The 25761-nt window shown below is 41.1% G+C and overlaps 1 protein-coding gene across 2 annotated transcripts in view; it reads right to left on the reverse strand.

The window, feature by feature from the left end:
• Positions 1-25761, reverse strand: part of nell2a (neural EGFL like 2a) — an 87222-nt gene that overhangs the window by 14465 nt on the left and 46996 nt on the right. For both annotated transcript variants that reach the window (XM_073472447.1, XM_073472448.1), the window contains exons 14-15: positions 15420-15542; positions 12777-12872 (exon numbers count right to left, since the gene is read on the reverse strand). In XM_073472447.1, coding sequence (XP_073328548.1) covers positions 12777-12872; positions 15420-15542 — 219 coding nt within the window. The remainder of the gene's footprint in view (positions 1-12776; positions 12873-15419; positions 15543-25761) is intronic.

The raw sequence follows: 25761 nt of genomic DNA on the forward strand, positions 1-25761 counted from the left end.
TTGCACACAGGCCAGGTTCAAAAAGCTCCCTCTCTCTCTGTGTGGCAGACTATAAAGCGAAAGCTCGCGTTTTACTAATTACATCAGTTTGGTGAGAGCAGAGCACCTCATTTTCTCCCCTCAGGACAGCAATGCTGGGTTAAAAGGACACTGCTTAAAAATCATGAGTCTACAGCAAATACTATAACTAGCCTATCTTTGAAAATTAATATAAATTCTCTCCACTCCTGAAGAGAAATATCCAATGCTCTTTGTTGCCTGTGAATTTCAGTGTGATAAAAGCACGGGGAGCTTTTAAAGAGAGACGCTGGATGAGGTGCATTGCAAGCACAAGCTGGATTCGCCCAAACCATCCTCTTCTCCCCAATCAGGCTGTATGAAATTGTTCAAAGTGCAAGTGTGCAGTCAGATACTATTTATAACAGACACTGACGATGAAGTCTAAAAATATGCAAATTGGTTATTTTCAGCCGGTTCCATTCAGGCGTTTTTTTTAAAAGCTTGACTGTCTGGCTATAACAACAGAGGGTTACACCCTCAACAAAAAGATCTGTCGTTTTCTCTTTTATCCCCGCCAAACCTGTCAGATACAATTATGGCACCACGCTTCTCCTGCTGCCGTCAAATCAACTTTTTAAAGTGCTGCAGTGTTTTAGGACAGTGAAACTCACTGTCGTCGCACCTTGGACTTGACAGGATGGAACGCGCGAGGTACAGCGAGGATACAATACGTTTGCAAAAGTCTCGCCTTCTCTTTTATCATCATGCGTAACGATAATAGAAGATCATTGTAATTAAATCATCGACAATGACAATCAGACGAGGGCGCCGCCTGGAAGCTCCGTCTCTACTGAATCATGAGGCTTTTGGTGAATCATCGATGTGGATGGCGCAGTATTTTCACTTGTTAAATCTTGTCATGTTTTTCCTCTCTCTGCTCTGGCGAAAAGAAAAAAAAAAAAGTACACAAACAAAATAAAAATCTGGCTTTCTGTCTCTATCACCTGGATAGGTCAAGGCCATGGGAGAACTGTTATTTTGAAGTAATCTTGCTGACTGAAAGGACATGGAAACTGACAGAGAAATACCCACACATAGAGAGGAGGATGAGCTGGATGAGTAGGAGGACGAAGCAAGAAAGGGAAGGAGGAGACGGAGGAGGAACAGGCGAAGGAGGAGAAAGAGAGACAGACTGCAGTTATCCTACTCGTTATCCTGAGTGGCAGCCTGGAAACAAGGGCTCTATTAAGGCAGTTCTCGGAGGACAAAGTGAGAAATAAGCAGACCAACTTTCCTCTACACCCTCCTTGGCTTGTTATGCTGCTCTGTCATGAATAACCCCTCCTTTTTTTTTCTTCATCTTCTGCCTTCACCTTTTCCACATATCCTTTTTTCACTTCGCCTGTCTATCTCTGCCTCAAAGCTGAGGCAAAAACAGAGGTGCCCTCACCATCACCTTTCCTCATCCCTGCAGTTTGGTCCCTCTTTGAACAGAAAAAGGCAGAGTTTAGAGTTTAGTTCAGCCTGCCCTCATCTCTTCATCCCTCCCTTTCAATGTTCCTGCTCCCGCCAATCTCTTCATTTTGTTCTTGCTTCCTATTCTAATCCTGGACAGGTACAGTTCTTTGCTTTTACCTCTTCTTTCCTGTAGCTTGCTTCCCCATGTCTTTTCCCTGCTTTGACTGACAGATTGCCCTAGGGGTTGTGAGGCAGTTCCGCTGTGTTGCATCACTCAGTGCAGAACCCGTTACTGCTGCCACATGTACATCACCCGTACAGTAACCTAACTAAAACTGATTTCCATTTCCATAGTGGTCTACCCGATAGTCCTGCTCCAGGAGGCATCATTCAGGAACATTTCTGGATCCCAACTAAACCTATTATTCTGCTTCAAAGTCAGATGTCATTTTACATCTATAAGTGGATTGTCATGTCAGATCACATTCACCAAGTCAATAATAATGTGTACAAAGCTTTTATTGGCCTGTACATGAAACAGCGATAAGGTAAGCGATGGATTTCGGCTCCCTGCTCTTTTATGTACAGTAAAGTGTAATTGAGTGATTGTCACCGGTCTTCAGTCTTCATTAAGAGAAAGAGCAAACTCAAATAATCAATCAATCATCGCGGAGCCCGAGGCAAATTGAGTTACACACTGGGTTCCTGAAGATGAAACAGACACTGAAAAGCAAATCCATATCTGCAAGCACTTGAGTGGGAGAGTGGATGAGTAATCATGGTAGATTGGAAACGGGCCTTGTGAACAATCGGTAGCTGCAAGCGCATAAAGAATGCAATCACTCTGTATCACTTACCTATAGCTGTAAAATTCCCTCACCCTTTAAAGTACAAACGAAATCACAATTTGTAAACTGCTCTATGTAGTCAAAAGAACATCTAAAATTGGATTTCAGAATGATTGCTGTAGCTTTGAAAGTAAAGAAAAAAGGGTTTTGAGAGATATATCAGAAACGTTTCTTTAGGCTAGAGCCACTGAGTGGGAGAACAGACGCATGTGTTTGATTGACAGCTGGGCCGACAGGGGCACTGAGACAATATTATATCTAATATAAACAAAATTGTGCTTGTAGCTGCTATGTTGAACTTAAAGCTGCACTAATTAATATATTGGTATTAACTATAATGGCTGTCGTAGAGTGCATACCTGCACCAAGGCCCAATAGGCCCATTAAATTCAATCAAGCCTAATCCAGTATCGCTCTATGAAAACATATTTAAATCCACTAGATTTGGATTTTTATTAGGACCGACATTAATACTGTTGGAAAACTAAAGACTCTTGGCTCCAGTACAACACTCTGCAATTGGATATTGGACTTCCTCACAAACAGACCCCAGACAGCTCAGCTCAGACCTCTTCTGCTTTAGTGCTCAACACCGGAGCCCCCCCAGGGCTGTGTGGTAAGTCTCTTCCTGTTCACACTGTACTCCCGTGATCGCACTCCTAGACTTCGAGAGAATAAGGCCCTGATCTGCGGGACACCATCATTTACCATCACCTTAATCACAGATACCTGCCACCTTAAGACGCCTGATATTTTAAACAAGATCTACACATTATTCCCTATGGAATTAACAAAATAACGCCTTTTCTCAGGATGTTAAAGAAAGTGAGAATAAATTCCTTGATCCGGATCTTCACCAAAAGTTAATGACGTCTTTTCAAGGAAATCTGCTCAGTAGTTTTTGTGTCATCCTGCTGACAAACCAACCAACAAACAAAAATATAACCTCTTTGGTGGAGGTAACCATGATTACAGCTTGCCTGTTTACCCTATTTGCAGACATGTACAGTTTTGATGAAAGTGTAGAAAAATATATACATGTATTATATGTCAGTTGACGTGACCGAACTTGAGCCAAACCCAGTCTGCCCATTGGGTACTGTATATGCTCTAGTTCAGTCTCTTGATCGCTTTGCTTTCAGCTGCAACTGATTTCAGTGAGAAAGCTCTGAAAAAGATGCTGTGCGATACATGTCTAACATCAAACAGCAGACAGACCACGTTAGCAAGTTGCTGGTGATCACAGTGAAGCACTGAGCAGCCAGATATTTCTCTCAGTAGGTGGGGGAAACCAAAACAGATCTAAGAGAAGCTTGAATATTGGTCATGCAATACATTGGGTTAGATGCTGCTCAGCAACATTTTGCTGAAACGTTCAGATATCAACTTTTCAAGACGTCAAAGTCGTGTTTAAGGCTGGTGGAGCTTCCCTTAAGGGACCAAGAATCAGTTAATGCAGGTTTAAGTATAAGGACCATACCATTTAGCATCGAAACTGACTGGACTTGACATTTGCACTTCCATGTGCTACAGCTGATTCAGTTATTTGCTAGGAAGCCAACAAAGCTATGTTTGAAGAGCACTTTTCAAACTCTTGATAGTTGTTACGTAGCTCATGATGTGTTCATGATTGTAGAGAAGAGGGAGACATTAGCTAGAAAGCTAATGTGGGTTACGATGTCAAAGTCTCTTCTTGTATTGCGTAGCGGGCTGCTGTCTGGCTGTTACTGTGTCACTGTCACTGTCAGTCACTAATGTAACTGAGGTTGTTTGTGCTCTACCCAGATACAGTTTAAAGTATCTGTGCCCACAGAGACAGAGAGACAGACAGTGGCGCTTTGACTGGTATGTGCATACATAGACTGTTCCAACATGTATGGAGCATTCATTTTCTACCTTTGAATACTGATTTTCTTCTAAAACATGTAATTTACAGAGCAGATCTATATGCTGCAGCAGAGAAAAACAATGCAATTTCATTTCCATTGGCCTTTAAAGCACTGTAGCTGTCCAGTTCCCAGTGCTCCCAGTGTTCACTGCACTGCAGCAGCTATCCCTGGGAGATGTGTCATTTAGGTAGAAGCAGCAGGTTGCGCTCAGCTAAACGACAGCTCCGGCCATTAGCAGGGCCTAATTAAGACACACTAATTACGGGTGATGGAGTGAGTGCTTTGTGAGGCCGTCTCTAAATAAATAATGAATACATAATCACTGTGCTTAAACAAGCCGCTTGAGCTTAAACAGTCACAGGCCCCCAGGCCTTGTGGGTAAAGCGTGGAGCAAAGGAGGGAGAGAAGGAGAGCTGCAGCAATGCATCATGGGAGCTGTCAAGGGGGCGAAAAAATTAATATGGTTTTAAATATTCACTACCTGTGCCTGAGTGTCGGGTGGGAGGTGCCCCAGGGGAGATTTCAACTATGATGAGGTTGTGATGTTTTTTTTCTTGCCCAGCATTGTGTAATACCCACTGTGGTCCTCGCTCTTTGTAATTATACAACAGCAACACATCAGCAACAGCCAGCAACTCTTCTATCCTGTGAAATTTAACCTGAACAGGCCTGTTTTTCCATTACAGTTGCAATGATTAATCGATTTGTTGTCAGCTATTTAGAAAACTTCATTTGAGTACATTTCTAGGAAGGAAAAGTCAAAACTATCTGATTCCAGCTCCTTAAATGTCAATATTTTCTGTTTTCTGTACTCCTCATGACTGTAATCTTTGAGTTGTGGACAAAACAGAGACATTTGAGGACGTCATCGTCTCCATTTTCTGATACTCTGCAGATAGAAACCTATTTGGTTAATTGAGAAAATAATCTTGCTATTTATCTTCCTAGTGTGTTTGTGTATCTGATGTTTTGTCTTTCAGTCTGCTAAACTTTTTTCTGTCTAGTCCGTCTTTTTGTCTACCACTCTGACAAGCTTCCAATCAATGTAAATGAGGTCTGAGGGAACAAATTGTTTGTCTGGCCCCGTTCGCCTCTCTGTCCTGGTCGATATGCCGGCGTGACCTCGGGGCAACTCACTCCTCTGCACACTGCCTTCAAAGTTTCCTCTTGAAGTCTCCAGCTATCCACCTCCTCCCATCCTCCATCTCCGCCTCTTCTCCATTGCTATTTTTCCTTTTCCATTTTTACACCGAATCATAAATCACCTCCTTTCCCGTATCTTAACTTCCTCTCATCTACCATCCCCCATAATTGAATATCCTTTCTTCACTTCTCAACTGTCTTTTTTGTTTTTACATATATCGTCTTCAAACCTAGCTTTTCTCTTTCTACCCTCACTTTTCTTCCTTCTTCTTTTCCTAAAAGGTTGTAAAAACTCATTGAATATTTCATTAGAGAAACAAAGAATATGGAAGCTCTGATGAAAAGGTGCTGTTTCACTCACAGAACGTCTCCCTCCTTAGATCACTTCTTTTTATGAGAGTATCACTACGGAAGGAGTAGCATGCTGGTAAATGATCACGACTTGAGAAAATGAGAGTTTTTCCTCCCAATAAAGCATCAATTTACAGTGTAGGTGTATTGCACCAGGGCTCCCTGATGGTGCTCTTGAACATAACCCTCCAGGAGTGTGTAGGAGTCACAAATCTAAACTGCATCATTAACACCGAACATGAAAATCTTATCTCTCTCTCCTTGTCCTTAAAGAACATTGTTGATGCTAAAGTAGCCTCAGTGTGATTCAGCACAGCTGATTAAAAGTGCTCACGAGGACATTAGACTGCAGATGAATTGAAAGATGAAAGGGAGAGGTGTCCATCCCCAGCATCTGATCAAATGCTCCTCTTTCTTGAGGAGCCCGGAGCGTACTTTGAGCAGCTATCAAGAGGCCATCCGAGGACGGCAGAGATGGCCATTAGATACAGAACTGACAGCGCAGTGACAGAAAAATTTAACTGGTGGCCAAACCCCTAAAAAGCTTAGAGGGGCTTGAAAGAAGAAGATAATGAGCTGAAAATAAAGGACATTCAAAGGCTACCTCCCCATTCTTCTTATAGGAACAGTTCAGCAATTCAGTCAATAAAACACGCAAAACAGGAGAGGATGTTCACAGATGTCAGGTCCAATTATTTCATGCAGCGGATACCGCTCCTAAAAAAATCTCTACAGTCTCGGGCCCACTTTCCTAAAAGCATCTTAAAGCTATGATGATCATAAAGCCCTTTATACGAGTCTTCTGACTAAAAGCATCATAAAGACACTCTCAAGACTCGTAGATTACAAGTTCCTCCAGCTCACTTATCTTTCGGATGCTACATTATTTATTTAATCTGTTTTGTTTATTTCAGTAAGTCAATTAGCTGATACTTTTGTCAAGACCACTGTGATATTCTCTGTGTAGAAACTTTTGTTTTATGCAAGATGAGTGAAGATGTTTTAATACAAACAATGAATAAATGAATCTCCCTACAAGCAAGGGAAGATAGAAAATACTCATGATGATAACTTGCTTTAGAGGGAAATATCAATAAAATAGTTGATTTGCATTAAATGACCGTGAATTGTGCATAATTATATCTGCTAATTTTTGACCCCTTCTTCAATGGTTCACAATGATGACGACACTTTGATGGACAGAGGTGTAAGCTACTGCATTCTGGCAACGTCAGATCAAATGTACACATCAGATCTTTTTCAGTAGCGTCTAGAAGCTATTTGTTTGACACTGACAGTAACATGTGTTGCAAACTGGAAGCTCTGATTGTTGCGTTAAGTTAGGCTGCATTTTCCAGAAGTAAAGTCAATACTTCTAAGTTCTCTATTGCATCATTTTTTCCATTTACGCTTTGCACTTTGTGTCTTGTTATCTGGACTGTTTAACGTGAAGCCAAAAAAATTTGCTCTCAAGTGCTGTTTTCAGAAATGCTTGTAAAGATTTAAGAGGAAATCGATTTTTATAACAATTTCGAGGGAAATGCATTTGGGCAACTTCTGCACTTAGTGAATGTTACAAGAAAAAAAAAAGTACTTGCAGCATAAATCCAAACAGAACGGAAAACAAAATGGGGTCCCAGTCAAATTGTTCAGGGGCTGTAACTACAACAAGACACAGTGTGTTTTGATTTTTACCACATCATAGAAATTCAGTTACGGGTAAGTGATCAATCACGCAAAACATTGGTCACACTCATTTTATCTGCCGATCGAGCGCTTGTCTGGGAAAAAAAACAAAATAACATCAGAGGCTTTAACAGACATATTAGGTCTAACTGTGGAACAACCTAATAGCTATAGCAGAACATTTTTATTCTGGTTTTCTCCAAGCTGAGGGAAGAAAATGGACGTCCATTTCAATGAAAAATAAACCTAATATTCTAGCATTTGCCCATCTCTCACACAGGCCATATAAGGAAGCGTGCTAGCCTCGGGCTACACTATTGACTATGCGGCATGTTCGGGGCACACATTACAAAGCCGGCCCTGCGTACATTTATATCCATGACTGAAGTGTATGTGCCCTGCCGCAGCTGTATCCTGCATTATTCATGATGTGTCAGAGTTCTCCACTCGCTGGTGTCTGTCTGTCAGCACTGTGTGTCCCCTGTCCCTCCCCATCCATTCCCCCTGAATGGTAATGACAGGCCACCAAGAGCACACATACACAAAAAGAGCATAACACACACAGAAAACACACACATTCGCATATAGAATCAAATGTACACAAAAGTTTACACACACCACACTGAAGCACAACAATCCAAAATGGGGAGGCAGTTGAGCAATCCGCAGACTGTTAGCGTCAATGTGTGTGTATGCTCATAGGTGTGCGTGTGTGTATCCGTACTGCCTTGAAGAGCTCCTGTTCGGTGTCTTATGACAGGCCGTCAGTCTGCCGCTGCAGCAGCAGAAGTGCTGGAGTCCCTGGGGAGGCCTCTAAAAGCTCACAGGGTTCTGGGGGTGGGGAGCCCAGACTTAGTGAAAGCTTTTCCATGTTCATCCACCCAGCTCCGCTTCTCCTCCTCCTGCAGCTCCGACTCCGCCAGCCTCATTCCGCATCCAAATGCGGAGAAAACTCGCTAACCCCTACCCTCTAACCACCCATCCCTTTCCTTGCATTTCCCATTCCATTCGCTGCATCTGTCAGTTTTTCCCGACATCTCTGTATCTTCCTTTCCACTTCACCTCCTCTCACCCCCCCAGTCGTTGCCTCCCTTTCCTCTCCTTCCTTGAATTTTGCATCTGTCACTCTCCCCCTACATCTCCATCTCCATCTCTTCTCCCCAAACTATTGCTCTCGGCCCCCTCCTCCTTCCCATCCTCCCTCCCACCAGTAGAGCAGCATATCCAACAGTACATTAACCTCCATACATCTCTGTGAGCTTCTCCAGTAGACACTTGTCTCACTGGGAGCTCCTGTCATACTGTGAGGAGATAGTGAGAAGGACCCCCCCTTTCACGCTGAATGACTGCTGAAGTCTCTAAACAGTGCCAGAGGCCTTAGCCCTGCAGCATGGGGGCCCTCATGGTGGTCCTAGACTATAAAACCCCACACACAAAAAAAACGAGCACATGAGAACGCGAGCTGTCACAAAGCCGACTCGTACGAGATTGGGAAGGAGTCAGATTGTGGAAGGGAAGACAGAGATAGACAAGCACACTGAAGCGGCAGCTATGGTGACAAACATCTTGTCGCCTGAGGCACGAGGAGCGCGCGGCAGACTCATCATGCGTGTGAGCGCTTGTTTGTGTGAGCGTCCCCGAAACTCGAATTCTAATCACCCCCACTGATGAAAGAGAAGAGAGGAGCCGAAAAAACAGACTGATCCCTGAGCCACCAATCATTCATCCCCTGATTCCTCTCATGTTGTGATTAAGAAATAGACAACTGTATTTAAGGAGAAATGTGTTTTTTTTAACCAGTTGTTTTCCAGTCACATTTAAAGGAATAAAAATCTTAAAGGGCTGGTTCCCCCAAATTACATATTTTGCCACTTTCTTCTTGTGGTATCTAATGGTGCAGATAGTTTGGGTTTCATGCGGTCACATTTTAAACGTACAGTATGCAATTTCTGCCACGAGTGGATGAAAGTAGTGTTGGATGATAGGAGTTGTTTTCTTCATTGTTAAACGATCACCATTGCCAATAAAAATGTATGTACACGACTTAGGCAGAAATGTTCACAGAGGAGGTAATGTTTTAAGATTTTATTCACGTTATGTTAAGTGTCGTTCGCTGACTTCCTTCCTCCCTCTCTGGCTCTCCTAGAAGTTACCATGACAGGTGACAAAGTGAAATGCACTGTTACCTTACACAAAATGACAGATTTCCCTGGTTTTGAAGATTTGGGATAATGTAAGAACACAACTCAACGATAACAACTCGACGTATAATGAGTACTGGGTACAGTGTTGGAGGCAGAGCCCTGCTCATTCCTATGAAAGCTGCTCAGTGGCGCTTGAAGCCAAAAAAGCCAGACTGGATCTTCTGTGTTGTGCGGCCCATAGAGCGTATGCACTAGAGACTTCAAGGCTGGCTAACTTCGGGTTTAGCACCCAGCTAACTTGAATAGGCTCTTCTAGACTTTCCAAATTGGGGGTTAGGGTCCCACTAAAACCAGAACCTGTAGTTTTTGACATTTTGGTTTTTGTATGGAATTAATAAACAATAAATAATGTGTCATTTCAGTGAAATTTAGAGGTGCTGTTATGTATACTTTTTTTACCTTTGGAAAGAGAATAGGCTAGTTGTTTCCTCCTGTTGTCTTTATGCTAAGCTAACTGTCTTCTGGGTGTAGCTTCCTATTCAACATTTTCCAAAATGACGATCTACTCTAAAAACTGTGTCCTATTTAGTCTGGTAAACCACATGAAAATGCTTTCACTACTTTCTGAAGGAAACTAGGCGCCAGAAAATCTATTACGGTTTATTCAGAGTAACAGACACTCATTCTGGTAATTGCTGTTGACTTTAAACTCTTCAATACCCATTCCTCTTTGGAAACATCTGCCAAAATCAAATGAAATTGACTATTTTTTGTTCATAGAGTTTTCAAGGATTTGACACATTGTACTGTAGGACTGCCACACTGCTGTGAAGTAGAGACTCACCCCTTTGTTTAAAAAACATTTCTGTTGTATGATCTGCCCAGACAATAGACTCATCTACGGGTGCATATGGGCCACATAAGGTTAAATGGATTTCTTTTCAATGAAGTGAGCATAAAAAAATTCAATTCACCTGCCTTAAATTGGGGTGATGGCAGAAATCACAAAAACCTGGATAGATTTAACCAAAAGTATTTACTTTGCTAGACACCACCACCGTTTCATTTTTCTGTATGCTCTGTGAATTTCAAATAAAGATATCAAATATATGAAGAAACAAATGAGGAAGCGCTCCCTGGATCTGACAGCAGTGTAACACAAATGTAGTGGTCCTGCTGCACGAGCAGGCAATCAATGTCTACAAAAAGTGAAGGTAAGGTAAAGGAAAGGTCAAGAAAATCTATATGCACATGTGTCTTCATTTCTTTTGCCTGTGACATAGAGTTCAATCAGTGAGTGTTGACTACAGGAGTAACAACCTCGTATGTTCTTCTATAGTTGTCTTACAAATGATGTGTAACATGGCTTGTGAATCATTGCAGTTTCCTGTAAATGTATCTTTTAACATTTTATCTAAGATTTAATTTATGTCTATGGTCAGTGGTTGTGGCCAGGATTGCTTGGCTATGCGCTGTTGCTTCGTATATGTGCAGAAATTGTGTTTGCTCTTGCTTTATCCTTGTACTGATGTTTGGCTGTTATTGCTTTTATCACTTTTAAGGTTTCAAAACATCTTGCCAAAGGAGAACTGATGAAATGATTGAAATAAAAAAGCCGAATTTGAGTGAAAATTGGTCTTGGTCTTGTTTTTTATCATGCAGCCACTATATTAAAGCCTTACTTTTTTACTTTAACACAGCAGTGTGCTTTAACTTCTTTATTTATTCCCTTTTTCAGTGGACGGCGACAGCTGTTAATTAAGAACAAAAACCTAACCTCGATATGATTCATCTGTTGAAAGTAAAAGTGTTTTCGGGAAAAAAACAGTTAACTCGTAACATTTCCTACAAAACTACTTGTACTGTACATCTCAGTTTTTAAGATACTGAGTAATAAATAGAATCACCTTGGACAAGGCTGCCGTACAAGATTTCTCCTTTGATGGACTGTGCTGCAACAGTTCTTTTGACGCACAAAGCAGTGTTAAGGTTAGAGAGGGAGACAAAAAGAGAGAGGGAGGGATCTAAAACACTATAGGAGGTAATGAAATGTGTGATTGCCTGGACCGTGCCATTACTAAGAGGTCCTCAGAACCCTCTCTGCTGCAAAATGGGGAGGAGGATAAGTCATTATGGTTAGTGTGTGTTAACACAGTCTCGATAGGCCTAAGACACACGCACACACACACACACACATTCTCTCCCTTTCCTCAGCATCTCTGAGCAGCACCAACGAGGAAATTCATTTACTTTAAGACGGGCAGTAAAAAGGACGCCTCGTAAAAAAAAAGGCCCTTTATGTGCAATCAATACCTGAACCAATGAGCAAGGAGAGAGGCTCAGTTTGCTTCACTCAAACACAAGCACACACACTGAGAGAAGTGTCATGACTTGACTTTCTATTAGCTCAGCCTCTTGTCTCCTGAAGGACACTCCGGGAAAGGTTGAGACGGGTTATGAGAAAGGTGTTTCTCCTATAGATTACACATACGGTGCTTCTGGCCCAACCACCGCGATTATAGTCTTTCTTGGCTACCTTAAATCACCAGCACTGCAGGGGAAAACACGCTGAAATAGGATCCAAAGCTCAGAGTCTTATCACAACATTGTGTTTGACATATTTCCATGTAAGAGATATGGTCTTTGCTATAAAAACAGGCCGACTTAATACTCGGTTAAGCTATCACACCCTATCGGATATTGCGCATCAGGAGTTTACGCGGCTGTAATTTGGATGTGGCATGCAGCCTGTGAGGAGGAGTGCCGCGCTGATTAATATGGGCTGTGATATGGGGTAATTCCCATACTGCTGCAACTGCAGTTCAAATCCTCCATCGGGCCATTGGAAGAGGTACAAGCTCATTATTCACCATGGAGAGCAGACCCACACGGACACACACACACACACAGCCACAAACACGTTCAAACACACAGGTACACAAACACACAGCAGAGTGGAAACATCTCTGCATTTACAGATCGGCTGTTTTGTCGGGGTCAGAGCAAAAAAAAAAAAATTCTCACCACCTTTTAAAGAAGAGCAGGGATATGCCAGGATAACTAAACAAAAAACTTTTATCTCCAGTACCTTTCTACGGAAATCTCCCCTCATCTTTCTGTTTGTCCTTTACTACTAGATCTGAGGAGAGCAAAGCACTTCACGTCACCTCTTCTTCCTGTTTCTTCTTCCCCTAAATTCTTCCTTGAGCTATTTCTGAGGAGAGAAACGTAGGCGGGGAACCAAAATGAACTCTTACCTGTCTCGCATCGCTTCCCAGTAAATCCTTGCTGGCAAACGCAGTTGTTAGGTGAGACGCAGGTTCCTCCGTTCTGGCACAATCCGTCACACATAGCTAGAGGTAGACCAGAGGAGAAGAGCTATTACTCACTAAGATTAACGAGCATTAACTATGTAATTAGACCAGCAGCAGCATATGTATTTGCATACAGAATAAGAGCTAATTTGGTGATGTGATTCATTACAGGCTCTCACGATATTATTTCGAGTGATTAATGGATCTCACCAAGGTTAATTCAGAAATGTTCATTATCCATGCGTATGCTGTTAGTTAATGTGTCCCCAAAACAGAGAGAAGTCATTGAAGTTGACAGAATGCAATGGAAATAAATGAAATATGTGCACAAATCTGCGTCGCAAGAATAGAGAATTAAAAACAAAAGGGGCCCCGTCCAATAGCTGTACAGCGCAGTGCTTTAAACTGTTAAAGGGCTGCTCAAATCCCAATAGGACTGAGATATCTCTTTTTGACGAATTTGGGTCAACTATACAACCAAAATCATCTTTCTTCAAACCCTCCAAACCCAGGAAAACCCAGATAACATCACTATTATGTCATCAGGGCTATTTTTGGAGCTGTAACGATTAGTTGATTAATAAATTGGTTGACAAAGATAATCAACAACTATTCTGGTATCTGATTAGTCCATTTTTGTTTTTCATTTGCTTCTTTTGTCTTATTCGATAGAAAACTGTATTCTCTGGCCTTTTGATTGGGGAAAAGAAGCAACTGGCTTTATGAAATTGTGATGAACATTTCAATATTTCCTCATATCCACACTTATAGGGGGAGGAGAGCTATGGGTTACTGAGCAAACACACTATAACAATATAGAGCTCTTCAACAAATAACACTTACAGCTCCTCCACAGCCACAGAAGACATTATAAAACCACAGGATGGGTTGACCTCCCCATGATGACTTAACTGATCCTCATGAGTAAAATCACTGCAGCTCCCCTTTAAATAGATTTCTAATCAAGGGATTGATTAACCAGGTAAGGTCAAGTCAATTTTCTAGTAAGAGCATAGAGTACAAATAGAACAGCAGACAAAGAGAAACACTCATTAAACCTGGGTCACAGAAGGCTTCGCAGTAGGTGCCCGTGAGAGTATAACCACATTACAGTTTACATGGTGGTAATATGGAAACAGCAGCAAATGAATGTGAGATGATTCGACTTTGAAGCAGACGTGTGACTATGCCTGCAGAACAGCTCGCTATAAAATATCTCTAAATGGGACATTTTGCATTGACATCTGTGAATGAGTGTGAATTTTGTTTGATTGATTAATCTTTCAAAACAGATTACAGAGTAATATTCATGACGAGTGTTCCTTAAGTGGAAGGGAAGGTAGGCCATTGATGTTACAAAACCTAAATTGCGTATTAACATATTGTCTGATAAAAAAAAATTAAAAAAGATAGTGTGTACAGAGTTTTGTGAAGCAGAATTTAATTAAATGTTCAAGTACATTACAGTTGTTTTAATGGTCTCCCTGAAGAGAGAAAACTGTTTGAAGATGAAGTCGGTTTCATATTTTATTACTCAGTATATAATAATTTAAGGACTTTCATACGGGGAAATTACTGTGGGGACGGGGGGGATCCAAAGTCCCTCTTCCTTGGAAAAACAGAGTTGTCTAGCATAGCATATATAATAGCATATATAATTGTAAACATATAATTCAAATAATAATACAATAATGTGCATTGAAAGCACTTGTGCTATTTCTAGGCTCAAAACAATGTGTCTTTAAGTTTTTAAAGATTGGATTCCCCCTTTATATGCCTCACAGTGGTTTAGTCCGCTGCCTACCAATCCCTCACCTTCACGTGTCACATCGACACTGTTAACAGTGTCTGATGGACAGTCTCCTGGAGTGTGTTGTTGGTGGTGGCTGACCATTAGTAAGTAGCTATGTTGCAAAAGTTAATATGTGTCTAACACTTTGATTTACTTCTCCCACCCAACAGAAGAAAGCACATTTACACTTATAACTTGGCTGCATTTTTTCGGTCCATCACCTCAGATTGAATCTTGTGCATCACTATAATAATGGTACTTGGCAGCTGAAGATGCTGGTACAACCCTAAAATTATTTACTTTCAATTATCCAGCATAGTTTAATAGTAGTCATCAGTGTTTCTGTATATATGTTTAATACAACAGTACTTTTGGGAGCGCCTTTGGTGTCTCCTTCAGGAATTGAGAAACTTTTTGGTTTATGGTTCCCCCCAACAGTGCTATGACATATCCACAATTGTACACTTTTTTAGCAAAAGGTACAACTTCTGAATAACTTGAGCTGTGCTTTTTGTGTTAGATGTTATCCGTGGAACCTTTGGCAGAGGAAAAAATTCTGTGTTTGTTATCATGAGCAGTTATCGTTAAAGTTATTTACAACCCTGATTCCAAAAAAGTTGTGAGGCTGAGTTAAACATAAATAAAAACAAAATGCAATGGTTTGCAAATCCTTTTCGTCATGTACTCAATTGAAAACAGTACAAAGACAATTTGAGACATATAGACAATATCTGGCTTCATGAACTTGATTCTTATAAATAATTGCTGACTGAATTTGACATGGCAGTGCTTACCTTTGCAGACTGTCCCATTGCCAGTGTAGCCCGGCTTACAGGAGCAGCTGTGGCCTCCGACCATGTTAAAGCACAGGGCGTTCTCATCACAGTTGTGAAGCCCACTAAGGCACTCGTCATGCTCTGAAAACAAAAGAAAAACACATCAGATGTCACTGCAAACCAATTTGTAGTCTCATTTACATTTTTATTACACTTCTTTTTTTAAACAGGTGGGGAAAAAAAGCAGCAGCGACATAACAGTGCAGACAATATCATCCCCACATCTGCAAACATCACAACTACTATCAAGAAAACAACATGTTGATTAAAGAAAAACCAATGTTTATTTTCATTGTAAACACGAGGAATGATGGCATCCAGCTGGTAATTTCTTTTACTTACCATCAAGAAAAAGAGATTTTAAACTCAGTCTTGGATTAAACGACTTGATAGTTAGACAGCTGCGAGTCCACTAATAAGACATCAGTGACAAGCAGCCGGTTGGAGGACGAGCTAATTCTCCATCTCCCATCATGATCTGTCACATGAATTTTTTTCAGATGTTTTGCTGCAATTTGTTGTTAATTTTTGGCACAATATGACGGATGGAACAGCCTCGGAGTTTTATACTAACTGAAAATAAGCTCACTTCATTTACATATACATGTTTACATTAACAAGGTGCTGCCTAGTGTCTTGTTTTTGCATTCATAAGCCACTGGCGGCTTGTTTGAGTGTTATAAATTGGCACAACTGGCTGTTAAGTACCAAGAGAAATATCTTCCGTAAGTTTCACACAAGCATTAGTGAAATGTCCCCTCAGAACCGTCGCTGCTGCTGCTGCTGCTGCTGCTGCTGCTGCTATTGCTGCTGTGGAGTTAGTGATATGGTTTGTTATGAATATCCCACTGACAAGCTTGACTAATGGCTACAGCCCATGACAACAAACTGTATCCAACTGGCAAACAAATCTCTTCCCCTCTATCTGAAGAGCAGACTGAGGCTGCAAAATAAAATGTAATAAAGGCCTGGAAAATGATCTCAAGCTATTGTAATGATATCACACGAAAAAAAAACACCACAAATGTAGTGTTTAGTAGAGCAGAAAACAGGTTTGACAGCTGTCGCAAGAGAATAATAGGACAGAAAGTGTGTAAAGTCTTCTTATATACAGGACAATCAAGATTGAGCGACGGAGAGACGAGTTACCAAAAATAACAAAATTAAAATATTAGGTCAGTGGTGTAAAAATAATTAAAATGATGTTAATGGAACCATAAAGTCAGATACTGTCTACTGTAAGCCCCTGCGGGCACATTTATGGGAGTAATCAAAAGTGTTTTTTTAACCATGAAGTACATTTTTATGTGTCTCCGTGGAGTAATGTGTTTCTAACTGAACTGAAAGTGTTTAGTGTCTTTTTATTTTGGTATTTTAATAACTTCATGCTGGGTGAATAATTCAACCCAAGTCATAACATCAATAGACAATCAAGGCTACAGGTTACAAATGGTGGATAAAACATCATTTTTAAAGTTATCTTCTTGTCATAATACAGCCCTCATCTTGTCTCACCTTTATAAAGGAAGATTTTTTGTACCTTTTACAGAAGGGAACAAAATAAATAGGCCTCTTCAGAAATTAAATGCTGTAAATGAGACAATCTGAAGCTGCAGGGGAGAAGTGTTCTTATTTTTTACAATCAGAGTTTCTACTGTGAGCTCAGATGAATGTAATGTCTGTGGAGGCTGCTGGATCTGAAATAACATGATGTTTAGCTGTCATAAAGATGCATGATATGACTAGTTTATAGCCTGTTTTATGCTCTTTTTTAATAACTCTCCATTTTGGTCCGTTACCACCAGTTTGACCAACTACACCGCTGCGTAAACAAACCTTTTGCACTAATGATTAATGTTTATCCCCTATAAACTGTCAGTCATTGCCCTGTGCTGACATATTGAACCCTTCCAGTCTTCTCCTCTGGGGCCTCCATGTTTGTTTACATGGTGAGATGTTTTTATTTCTAACCCCTGCTGCAAGATACCCTAACTGCAAAATCAATTGAAAATCTCATCCACTGCTGGCATAGTACTGAAACCAAACAGTAAAAGAACTGTGGACCATGTAAGAACCTGCCCCAGCTGTATGAACAGGCATTTTAATGCACACCCTTCATCTGCCCCTGAACACAAAGGCAGATCTTTATCCCTCCGAGACACACAAAAGAAGAATACTCATCTATCGTCTTTTTGGAGATTCACATAAATATTGCTTTCTGATAAGCACTTGCTTACCAGGCACTACATCGACTTAAGCACAGAAAACTTTATGGACTTGCTTTAACCTTCTGAAATCTGCTTTTCCACATTTAACAAGTCTATATCCCACCGTGACCCAAAAGGAAGCAAAACAAAATAACGATCCGTCTTCTGGCAAGAGAGTTCGCTCTCCAGCTTCAGAGTTTGCAGAACATTCAGTAATTTAGCCAGACAACTTTTTTTCATTTCGTATTATCATTCGTTTATAGTGAAGAGAGAACTTTCAAAGGCTGCTGAAAGGACAAGCAGTCAACTAAATCTCTCAGAAAAGGTTAAGGCTCTTAGAAAACACTGAGACTCTAGTGCTAATCTGGGGGCAATAGTTTGTTTCAAGAAATTCTAGTGAAAGTCTGGGCCACACTGAGCCTGGCTGGGGATGGAAATAAATGTATTTCTTTCCACTGTTTCCTCTCAAACATTTTGTTCAGACATTAAGCAGATCTCGGGATACTCCCTCAGCAACAGAGATACAACATTTTTGTGTGTGGCACCTACTTATTGGTATTTTCCCACATCTTGTGGTGTTTAAAATGCATGCAATTGTGAAAGACAGTGAGGTGTGAGGATTGAAAGATGGCACCTGGAGAGTGAGAGGATCAGAAATGTGAATGCTTGTTGCAGGAGACCTGAGCCGCGTCATCCATTTCCCTGCCATCATCCAATCCATTATATCTCCTGAACAGACCGTGGGCTCATCCAAATTGAAAGTGACATTGTGATGAGCTCCTCCATCGAGGGTATGATGTATGTGTGCATGTGTGTGTGAGATGGATTGAAGGGCACTTAGAAGGGCCGGCTGCTCTGCTCTCGTTGCTACACCACGCACACACCTGCTGTTGGGCAGAATTAAAGTCTGCTCATAGGCATATAAAAACAGTAATACGAGCACACGAGGGATAAAAGAGAATAAGGCTTTTTTTCTCAAGGTCACATCTGCCCGAGCAGAGAACAGCCAGCCGTCAGTCTGAACAGACAGAGCCACCAGGTGCTTCATGCATGTGTGTGTGTGCAGGGTGTTTATTATCACCGTGACCCCTTGAGTTTAGTACTGGTTACTTGTAAATTGGGTTATTTAGAAATTTAGGCTTATTACACTACTGCACTCTGTGTAAGAGACTCTAAATTTAATCACCAGCTAAATCCCTAACATGTGTGTGCATGTGCGTGTGTGTGTGTGTGAGAGAGAGAGATAGGTATTTCCTCGCTGACTGCTCCTGCTCAGGCTGTAGACAGAAAAACAATCAATTATGTACAGCCTGTCACTTGGGATCTCTCTCAAGCTGGCCGATTCTCCTCCCGCTTGACTCCCTCCACCTTTTGCCAAAACAACACCAGCCCCTGCGAGGTCTGACCTCGGGCTGCTCTCCTCAAAACACTGTAGCCTCGACTTAAACTTCAGCATTTACAGGCCTGAGAGGAGGTTGATCTCATGATACATATGTCGGGCAGGATTCGTCTGCAAGGGTCACAAAGGGGATGGAAAAAAGCGAAACCCAAAGAGTGAGCCAGTAGTAACACACTGCAGCACGGATTGCTTGGACAAATGTTTACTTAAAGCCAGTATAAATGCTTTATTTATACCTCTAACGTGCTCCGTACTGTAGATTAATTCCCTCAATGTATCAAAGGTGCACTGTTTAGCACCAGCAAATTATAAACACGTTAATTTGGATAATTATTGTATGTAGCAAACAAAGCTGTTGTTTACTTGTCCTCTGTGGGCCAAAAGTTGGATTTCAGGAGGAATGGTATTGTTCTTCCCGCACAAACACAAGGATAAGAGAGGACGACAAAGGGATGTGGAACCACAACTTCTGGACGTAATTACACCTGCAGGAACTGATCTTTTTGGCCACTTGGGGGCAGCGTTTGACATATTACCATTGGTTTTAGTATTTGTTCTGAGTTATCCAATCACAAATGGACAGCTTTAAGCCCGTCAATTCACACAAGCTTCTGGAGTGACCTCTTGCGATTGGATCTGACTTCCCCGCTCTATATGCAAATATACACCTCCATCATTGCAACACAAAAAAAGAAATATCTTCATGTATAACATTTGCCGAATTAACAAAAAGGTCCAACTAGTTTAGAATTTGTTGTAGGCAGTGTTTCACAAAGTTTAAACAATTTTGCATTTTTTCTGGGGACTTGCGTGGGGACAGTTCATTCTCAAACATCTGCTGCTAACATTTGCAGGTTAGGAGAGCCTCCAAATGTGGTCTGAGTGATCAGATCTCAGTTGCTTCCTCAATGCTTCTTGGGGGTGTTCACACCTGTACTTAAAGCTGTCCACTTGTGATCATATCACTCAGAATGCATGTCGATACCAGGTCTGAACAGCCTCTAAGTTGATGGTGAACTTGACTATTTGGACCCATATTTCTGGCCACCTGGCAAAGTTATTTTTTTGTCAGCTTCTAAAGGATTTGTCTGGCTCTATAGCTGCTCTAATGCTCTATTATTTTCATGAGCTAGTTGCTAACTGCTGTCTGCTGTTTGGTGCTCAGCAGGTAGGGTGCAAAGGGTTTTTAGAGGATTTTTTTTTTCACTGAAAACTGCCACCTGCTGTGTCTGAAAATGCAGCAATGACAGTGGCGAGAGTGAATGAAAAAAGTAAAGCTGCAGGCCAGACAGCCAAACAATGAGCTGAAACTCACTTTAAAGCGCCGTAAAGCAGAGAGGAGCTGCAGACTAAGGTAATTATTCTCCGTTGGTCCATCACTATAACCAATGCCTTTCACATTGTCATTTGATAGATTGTTATTGTTAGAATATTGATTATAGCTGCTTTGAATGTTTCAGCAAAACAAAAGCGAGCCTTTGTCGAAATCCTCCCTGGGTCAAAAAGCAAAGGAGATAATGGTAGATTTATGATCAGCTCTAGGCTAAAAAAACAGAGTTATTATTCAAAGGTATCAGCTTCTATGACATCAGTAAGAAACTTAAAGGTACCCTGTGGAGTTTTAAACCACTAGTAGCACAATGTGGCATTGCTCAGGCAAGGAAAATGTAGGGTTTTTTCTCAAACATTGGCTTTGCAAATTAAAGTAAACATAACTTTTGTTTGTCTAGAAGAAAACTCCATAGGGCACCTCTAAAATGCCAAACACACCATTGGCTTCCCCAATCAGCCGCATTTTAAGTCTTATGAGTCCAACTGCCGTGAGGTTCCTATATATTCAGGTAGAATTCTTGGATTTCACAGAAAAGAGGCAAAAACGTTCTTATCCAAATCCCCCAAGCAGCCAGACCCTTTGAGTCGTCAGGCTCAAAGTCATCTTTTCTGATCTCTGTGGTTGTCAGACCCCCTGCTCCACCTTTGGCCCCTGTCCATCCCTTCCTCCCCTTCTCCGCCCAGCCCTCCTTCCGTTCCTCTGCCTCAGGAGCCCCGGGTCTGGTTATCATAGGATTAGAACAAGGACACACACCCTGCATACACACCTCGGGCACAAGCGCATGCACATGTACGCCTAGCACACGCACACCTCAGGATAGCCTTCTTTAATAACATTCAAAGGGAGAGCACAGCCAATCCGCTACCTTTCATGGATTAGCTGCTAATCTCACAGAGCGAGGAGCACCTCAGGCACTTTGGGGAAAAGACGAACAGTAGAGGGGAAGAAAGAAGAGGAATCTTGACCTTCAAGATCAAGGATATAGTGATAGTCAAAGGAAGGGACACAAGAAAGTTGTGGATGTTTCTTTTGCTGAAAGCTCCGCTGGAGACTGTGCCTGGGCTGTGTCAGGACACCCGGTTGTACATATTTCATTTAAACAAGTACATGAAGTTCACATGTTCCAGTCAACCACCAGCTGGGATGTGAACCTGCGACCTCCCTCGCTGCAGGTGGTCTTGATGTAAAATACAGACTTCTGTCTGAGCTCGCTGACCCCCTGACAAGCCGAGGAGAAATATTACCAAGGATCCATGCTGTTTCGTCCGGGCTTAAATCTGCGGATCAGTCCTTTAATCCACTATTCTGCACATAAACACTGAGCCATGAAATGAACTACGGTCAACTTAATCCTCTTTACCAGGCAGGCTCGTTCACATACGACACTGTAATTCATGTGAAAAATATGGCTATCAATACCGGGACATTGTTTCTGCTGAGTTGGCGATTCATTAATTGGTGAAAGCAATTGAGGATGATGAAGACGCTCGTACATCATGCAAATGTACAATGTCAATAGGTACTGCAGGGGTGGGAGGGGTGTGGGGGGGTTAATGTTTCCTTTCACAGCTGTGATATTTCTTCTGTGGGCAACTTAGAGGAATCAGCACTCCCTTTGGACTCTTTGCAAACATAAGCAGATGTTCAATTGCTATTAATACGCAGTAGATTCCTGCAGCCACTAGCTCCTACTTTTATTGTCAGTGCACTGAAACTAGGACTGGAGAGGTGACACTAAACTCAGCGTATCAAAACGCAGAATCAGAAGCACCTGGTGTGTTTTCCAGCTTTCATTAATTTCTTCATTCAAGGAAAATGAATGTTACACCTAATTTTGCTGCAATTCATCTTTCTAATATAGGCTAAGAGGTTGTATGCGCCTATAGCCGTGATTGTGTTCAGTATCAGGCTCTCGCTGATGGTGGATGTGTGGGAGCTGATAGTCCAATAACTCAGTGGGGAGATTAGGACGGTAATTTGACTGAAGCAGGGAAAAAGTCATTACATCAAGCCTCTGCATAAGCCTTGGTTTAATCACACAAATTGACTTTTATAAGGCGACGCATAGCCGCGTATTCCACTACAGCGACTTGAAGGCATTTTAATAGGAAGCTACATAAAATATAGTGACACAATTTAATCCACTGGGTTTGGTGGTATTAATCTTCATTGTGAATCTGGGGAATGAGCGCACAGTGGAAGAAAGACAAATGAGTAAAACAATAAAACTTGCCCGCAGCTCAGAAGATTAGAGAAAACACGGTGAGTGAAATCACATAAGGCGCAGTGGCTGTCCAAAGACAAAATGTAAAAAAAAAAAAAGAAAAAGCCTGAGTGAGGAAGGAGGTTTCTTTCCCTAAATAAATCACAGGAGCACCTGAAACGAGATGAATGTGCATTTGTTAAAAAAACGATTCCTCAATTTCACTTCTAACTTGTTTATGCCTTGCAGAAGCTTGTTCATAAAATCCTAAACTCTGCTCTGTTATTTCCTGATTTCCACTGACAGGGGAAGAGACAAACTCCTCAGGGGGGCCACAAAGGAGCAGGAAATGGGAGTTTTCACCGGGTGTGCGTTGTGATGCTGAGTCATATGGCTTTATTTCAAACTCCAATGGCACGGTAGGAAGGCTGCAGGCCTAGATCCTCAGGCGTGCGTACTCTGCTGCTGCTGAGTTAGTTTGCATTGGTGCAAATTGCTTTTTTAATTACTGACACTGAGGAAATGCAGCATGTTGCCGCCTCCTCGGAGATGATGCACGCAGGGAGCTACTTAGAGTCGTGTTTCACAAGCTGCAAACAACTGCTGAAGAATGAGGCGGATCTGCCACTCATCACTGTGGAATGACATCGTGTTATTCTAGATGAAGGACAGAGACATTACATTATGGAGGGATTACTGACTCAGATTTGTTTTATGGACTTCTCTCCATGTGTGGTCCTGCTTTTATAACAGAGCGATAACTCTGAATAGACACTGCACTACGAGTGACTTTACAATACTCCTTTAAAACTCCTGTGTTTCTGCAGCATCAGTTACTCCTGTCATTAAAATACAACTCCCAAATAGCAGATTTTGGTTGCCAAATGCTTACATCCCCGGCTCGGTTACAGCTGGGGCTCCTATTGATGCATGTTGTACTTATCGCTCTCATCTTTATATATACTTTATATATACTTTCTATACTATTCTATAAAACATAAAGCCAAAAATATAAAAGAAAAATCATGTTGAGAGAAAGGATACTATTACCCTATAAGTTTATTGTGATAAAACCAAGAAAGCCTGCACACTGTTGAACACTTGTAGTCCTCAGACCTTTATCAGTAAGAAATCCATAAAGTCTGTCTATATGTATTTAAGGTAATGAAGTTCTGAGGAGTAAAAGTTCAAAAATTAATTAATAAGGTATGTAAACTGTATCTGATGAGGTGAATAAAGTGAGAACAAGTGATTGTGCAGTGAGTTTTTCATGCAACACACCTGTTGATAGGTTTTGTGAGTGATTTGAGAGGAGCTGGAAATATTGATACTTTTACATAAACTTAAAATTTAAATGTTTTTACTTATTTTAATTATTTGTTTTTTTAATTTAACTATGTTTTACTGTTTATTATTATTATTATTATTATTATTGTATTTGACTTCATTAACATTTTTCCATTTTTAAGCGTAATGTTTTATTTTTTATCTTCATTGTTACTTTTATTGCTTGTATTTATTATTTATGCTTTATCTTTTATCATCTTAACTACTCATTTTATTGAAAGTGGTGTGCATTAGTCTCTAAATCCTTATTCCCCTCCCTTGATTGACTGATTGATTGATTGATTGATTGATTGATTGATTGATTGATTGATTGATTGATTGATTGATTGATTGGATATACATAATCTGGACACTCCCATGGCTAAGAGGTTAAGATGAATCACAATATTCAAGGTTCCAGTCCGCCCTGGGACCTTTGTTTCCCGTGCTGCGCCTATTTTAGGACGTGGGCTCTCTGTTCTTAAAGCAGTGCCATGTGATTGCTTTATTTTTCATACAGATAGGAAGTTTACTCATTTACTTATCAACAAAATGTTTCCATCGTATCGTTTATATCTTTGTTGTGGCTAAATGCAAACATGGCTACTTTTTTAAGGTATCACTGAGGAAATGAAGCTTTATAATTAGATTTTCTTTTCTCCACACAGTCTGATCGGTCAGGATGATGTAATAGAATCTTTTCTCAAGTACTTATGAAAATGTGTCTCAACCTGAAGACAAACTATGGTGGAAGAAGCTATTATGAACAAGCAGGGCTACTATCACCATCACCCACAACACAGACAGAGAACAAAGACTGCGAATCATCCACACAATCTCTTTAGATTGATTTGGTTTGCTTTTGAAATTGACTTTGATTTCAACTTTGATCAGGAACAAATGGGTCTGCCGCCTCCACTCACAGTCTCACAGTCTCTCTGTTTCTCAGGTTCTCAGTGATTTTCTTTCTCCTTATCACACACATGCACAGAGTACATTCACACACCAGACGAAGACTGCGCGCGCGCACACACACACACACACACACACACACACACACACACACACACACACACACACACACACACACACACAAACAAGGCTGAAAGTCCGCAGACATTTTGGCATTTCCAAAGAGGCCTGACGATAATCTTATTTTATTTTCAGTTCATTTTCAAAGGATAAAAGAAATAACAAGCTTGTCTCACAATCACAGAAAGTTTAGAGAGTCATAGTGAAGTTTCCTGGTAGAATAAATAATGTGTAATTATGGAGTTTGGAAAATCTAAAGTTTTAACAAAGCAGGGAGATACCATAGATGTGGCTTGAAATCCCCACAAAGCAAACAAACCAAAATTGATTCGACACTTCTCTCAGTGTTCCATCTTTTCTTTACTGCCAGCTTGTGCTGAATAATAAAGTAGTAGGTCTGGTATTGATTTCTGCGTGTGCGTCTCTCAGTTTAATGTGGTGCTAGTAATCAGAGCAAAACCAATAAGAGCAAATCAAACTGAGACATTAATCCCTTCGCATATTAAATGAACAGACTGTTCGTAATTGCAGGGTGACAGATTCACAGCCCGGTGTGTCTAACCAGGCACCGTCTGGAATATGACTAACAGAAAAAGGGCGGTGAGGAGGTGTAGCACTTTGCGTAGGTCTACAGTGTGTGTTACAGGTGTTGTATGATCACTATGTTTCTCTGTTATGACATGATTTTCTATTAAAAATCTTCCTCATTCTGCCTCACACTGCACCCTGACACTGATAACTCACTACGTTTATATCTGAACGTCTGGCTGCCTCTTCCTCGCTCTGTCTCTGGAAGTCTG

This window comes from Pagrus major, chromosome 8, assembly GCF_040436345.1.
Source record: "Pagrus major chromosome 8, Pma_NU_1.0".
Taxonomy (NCBI): domain Eukaryota; kingdom Metazoa; phylum Chordata; class Actinopteri; order Spariformes; family Sparidae; genus Pagrus; species Pagrus major.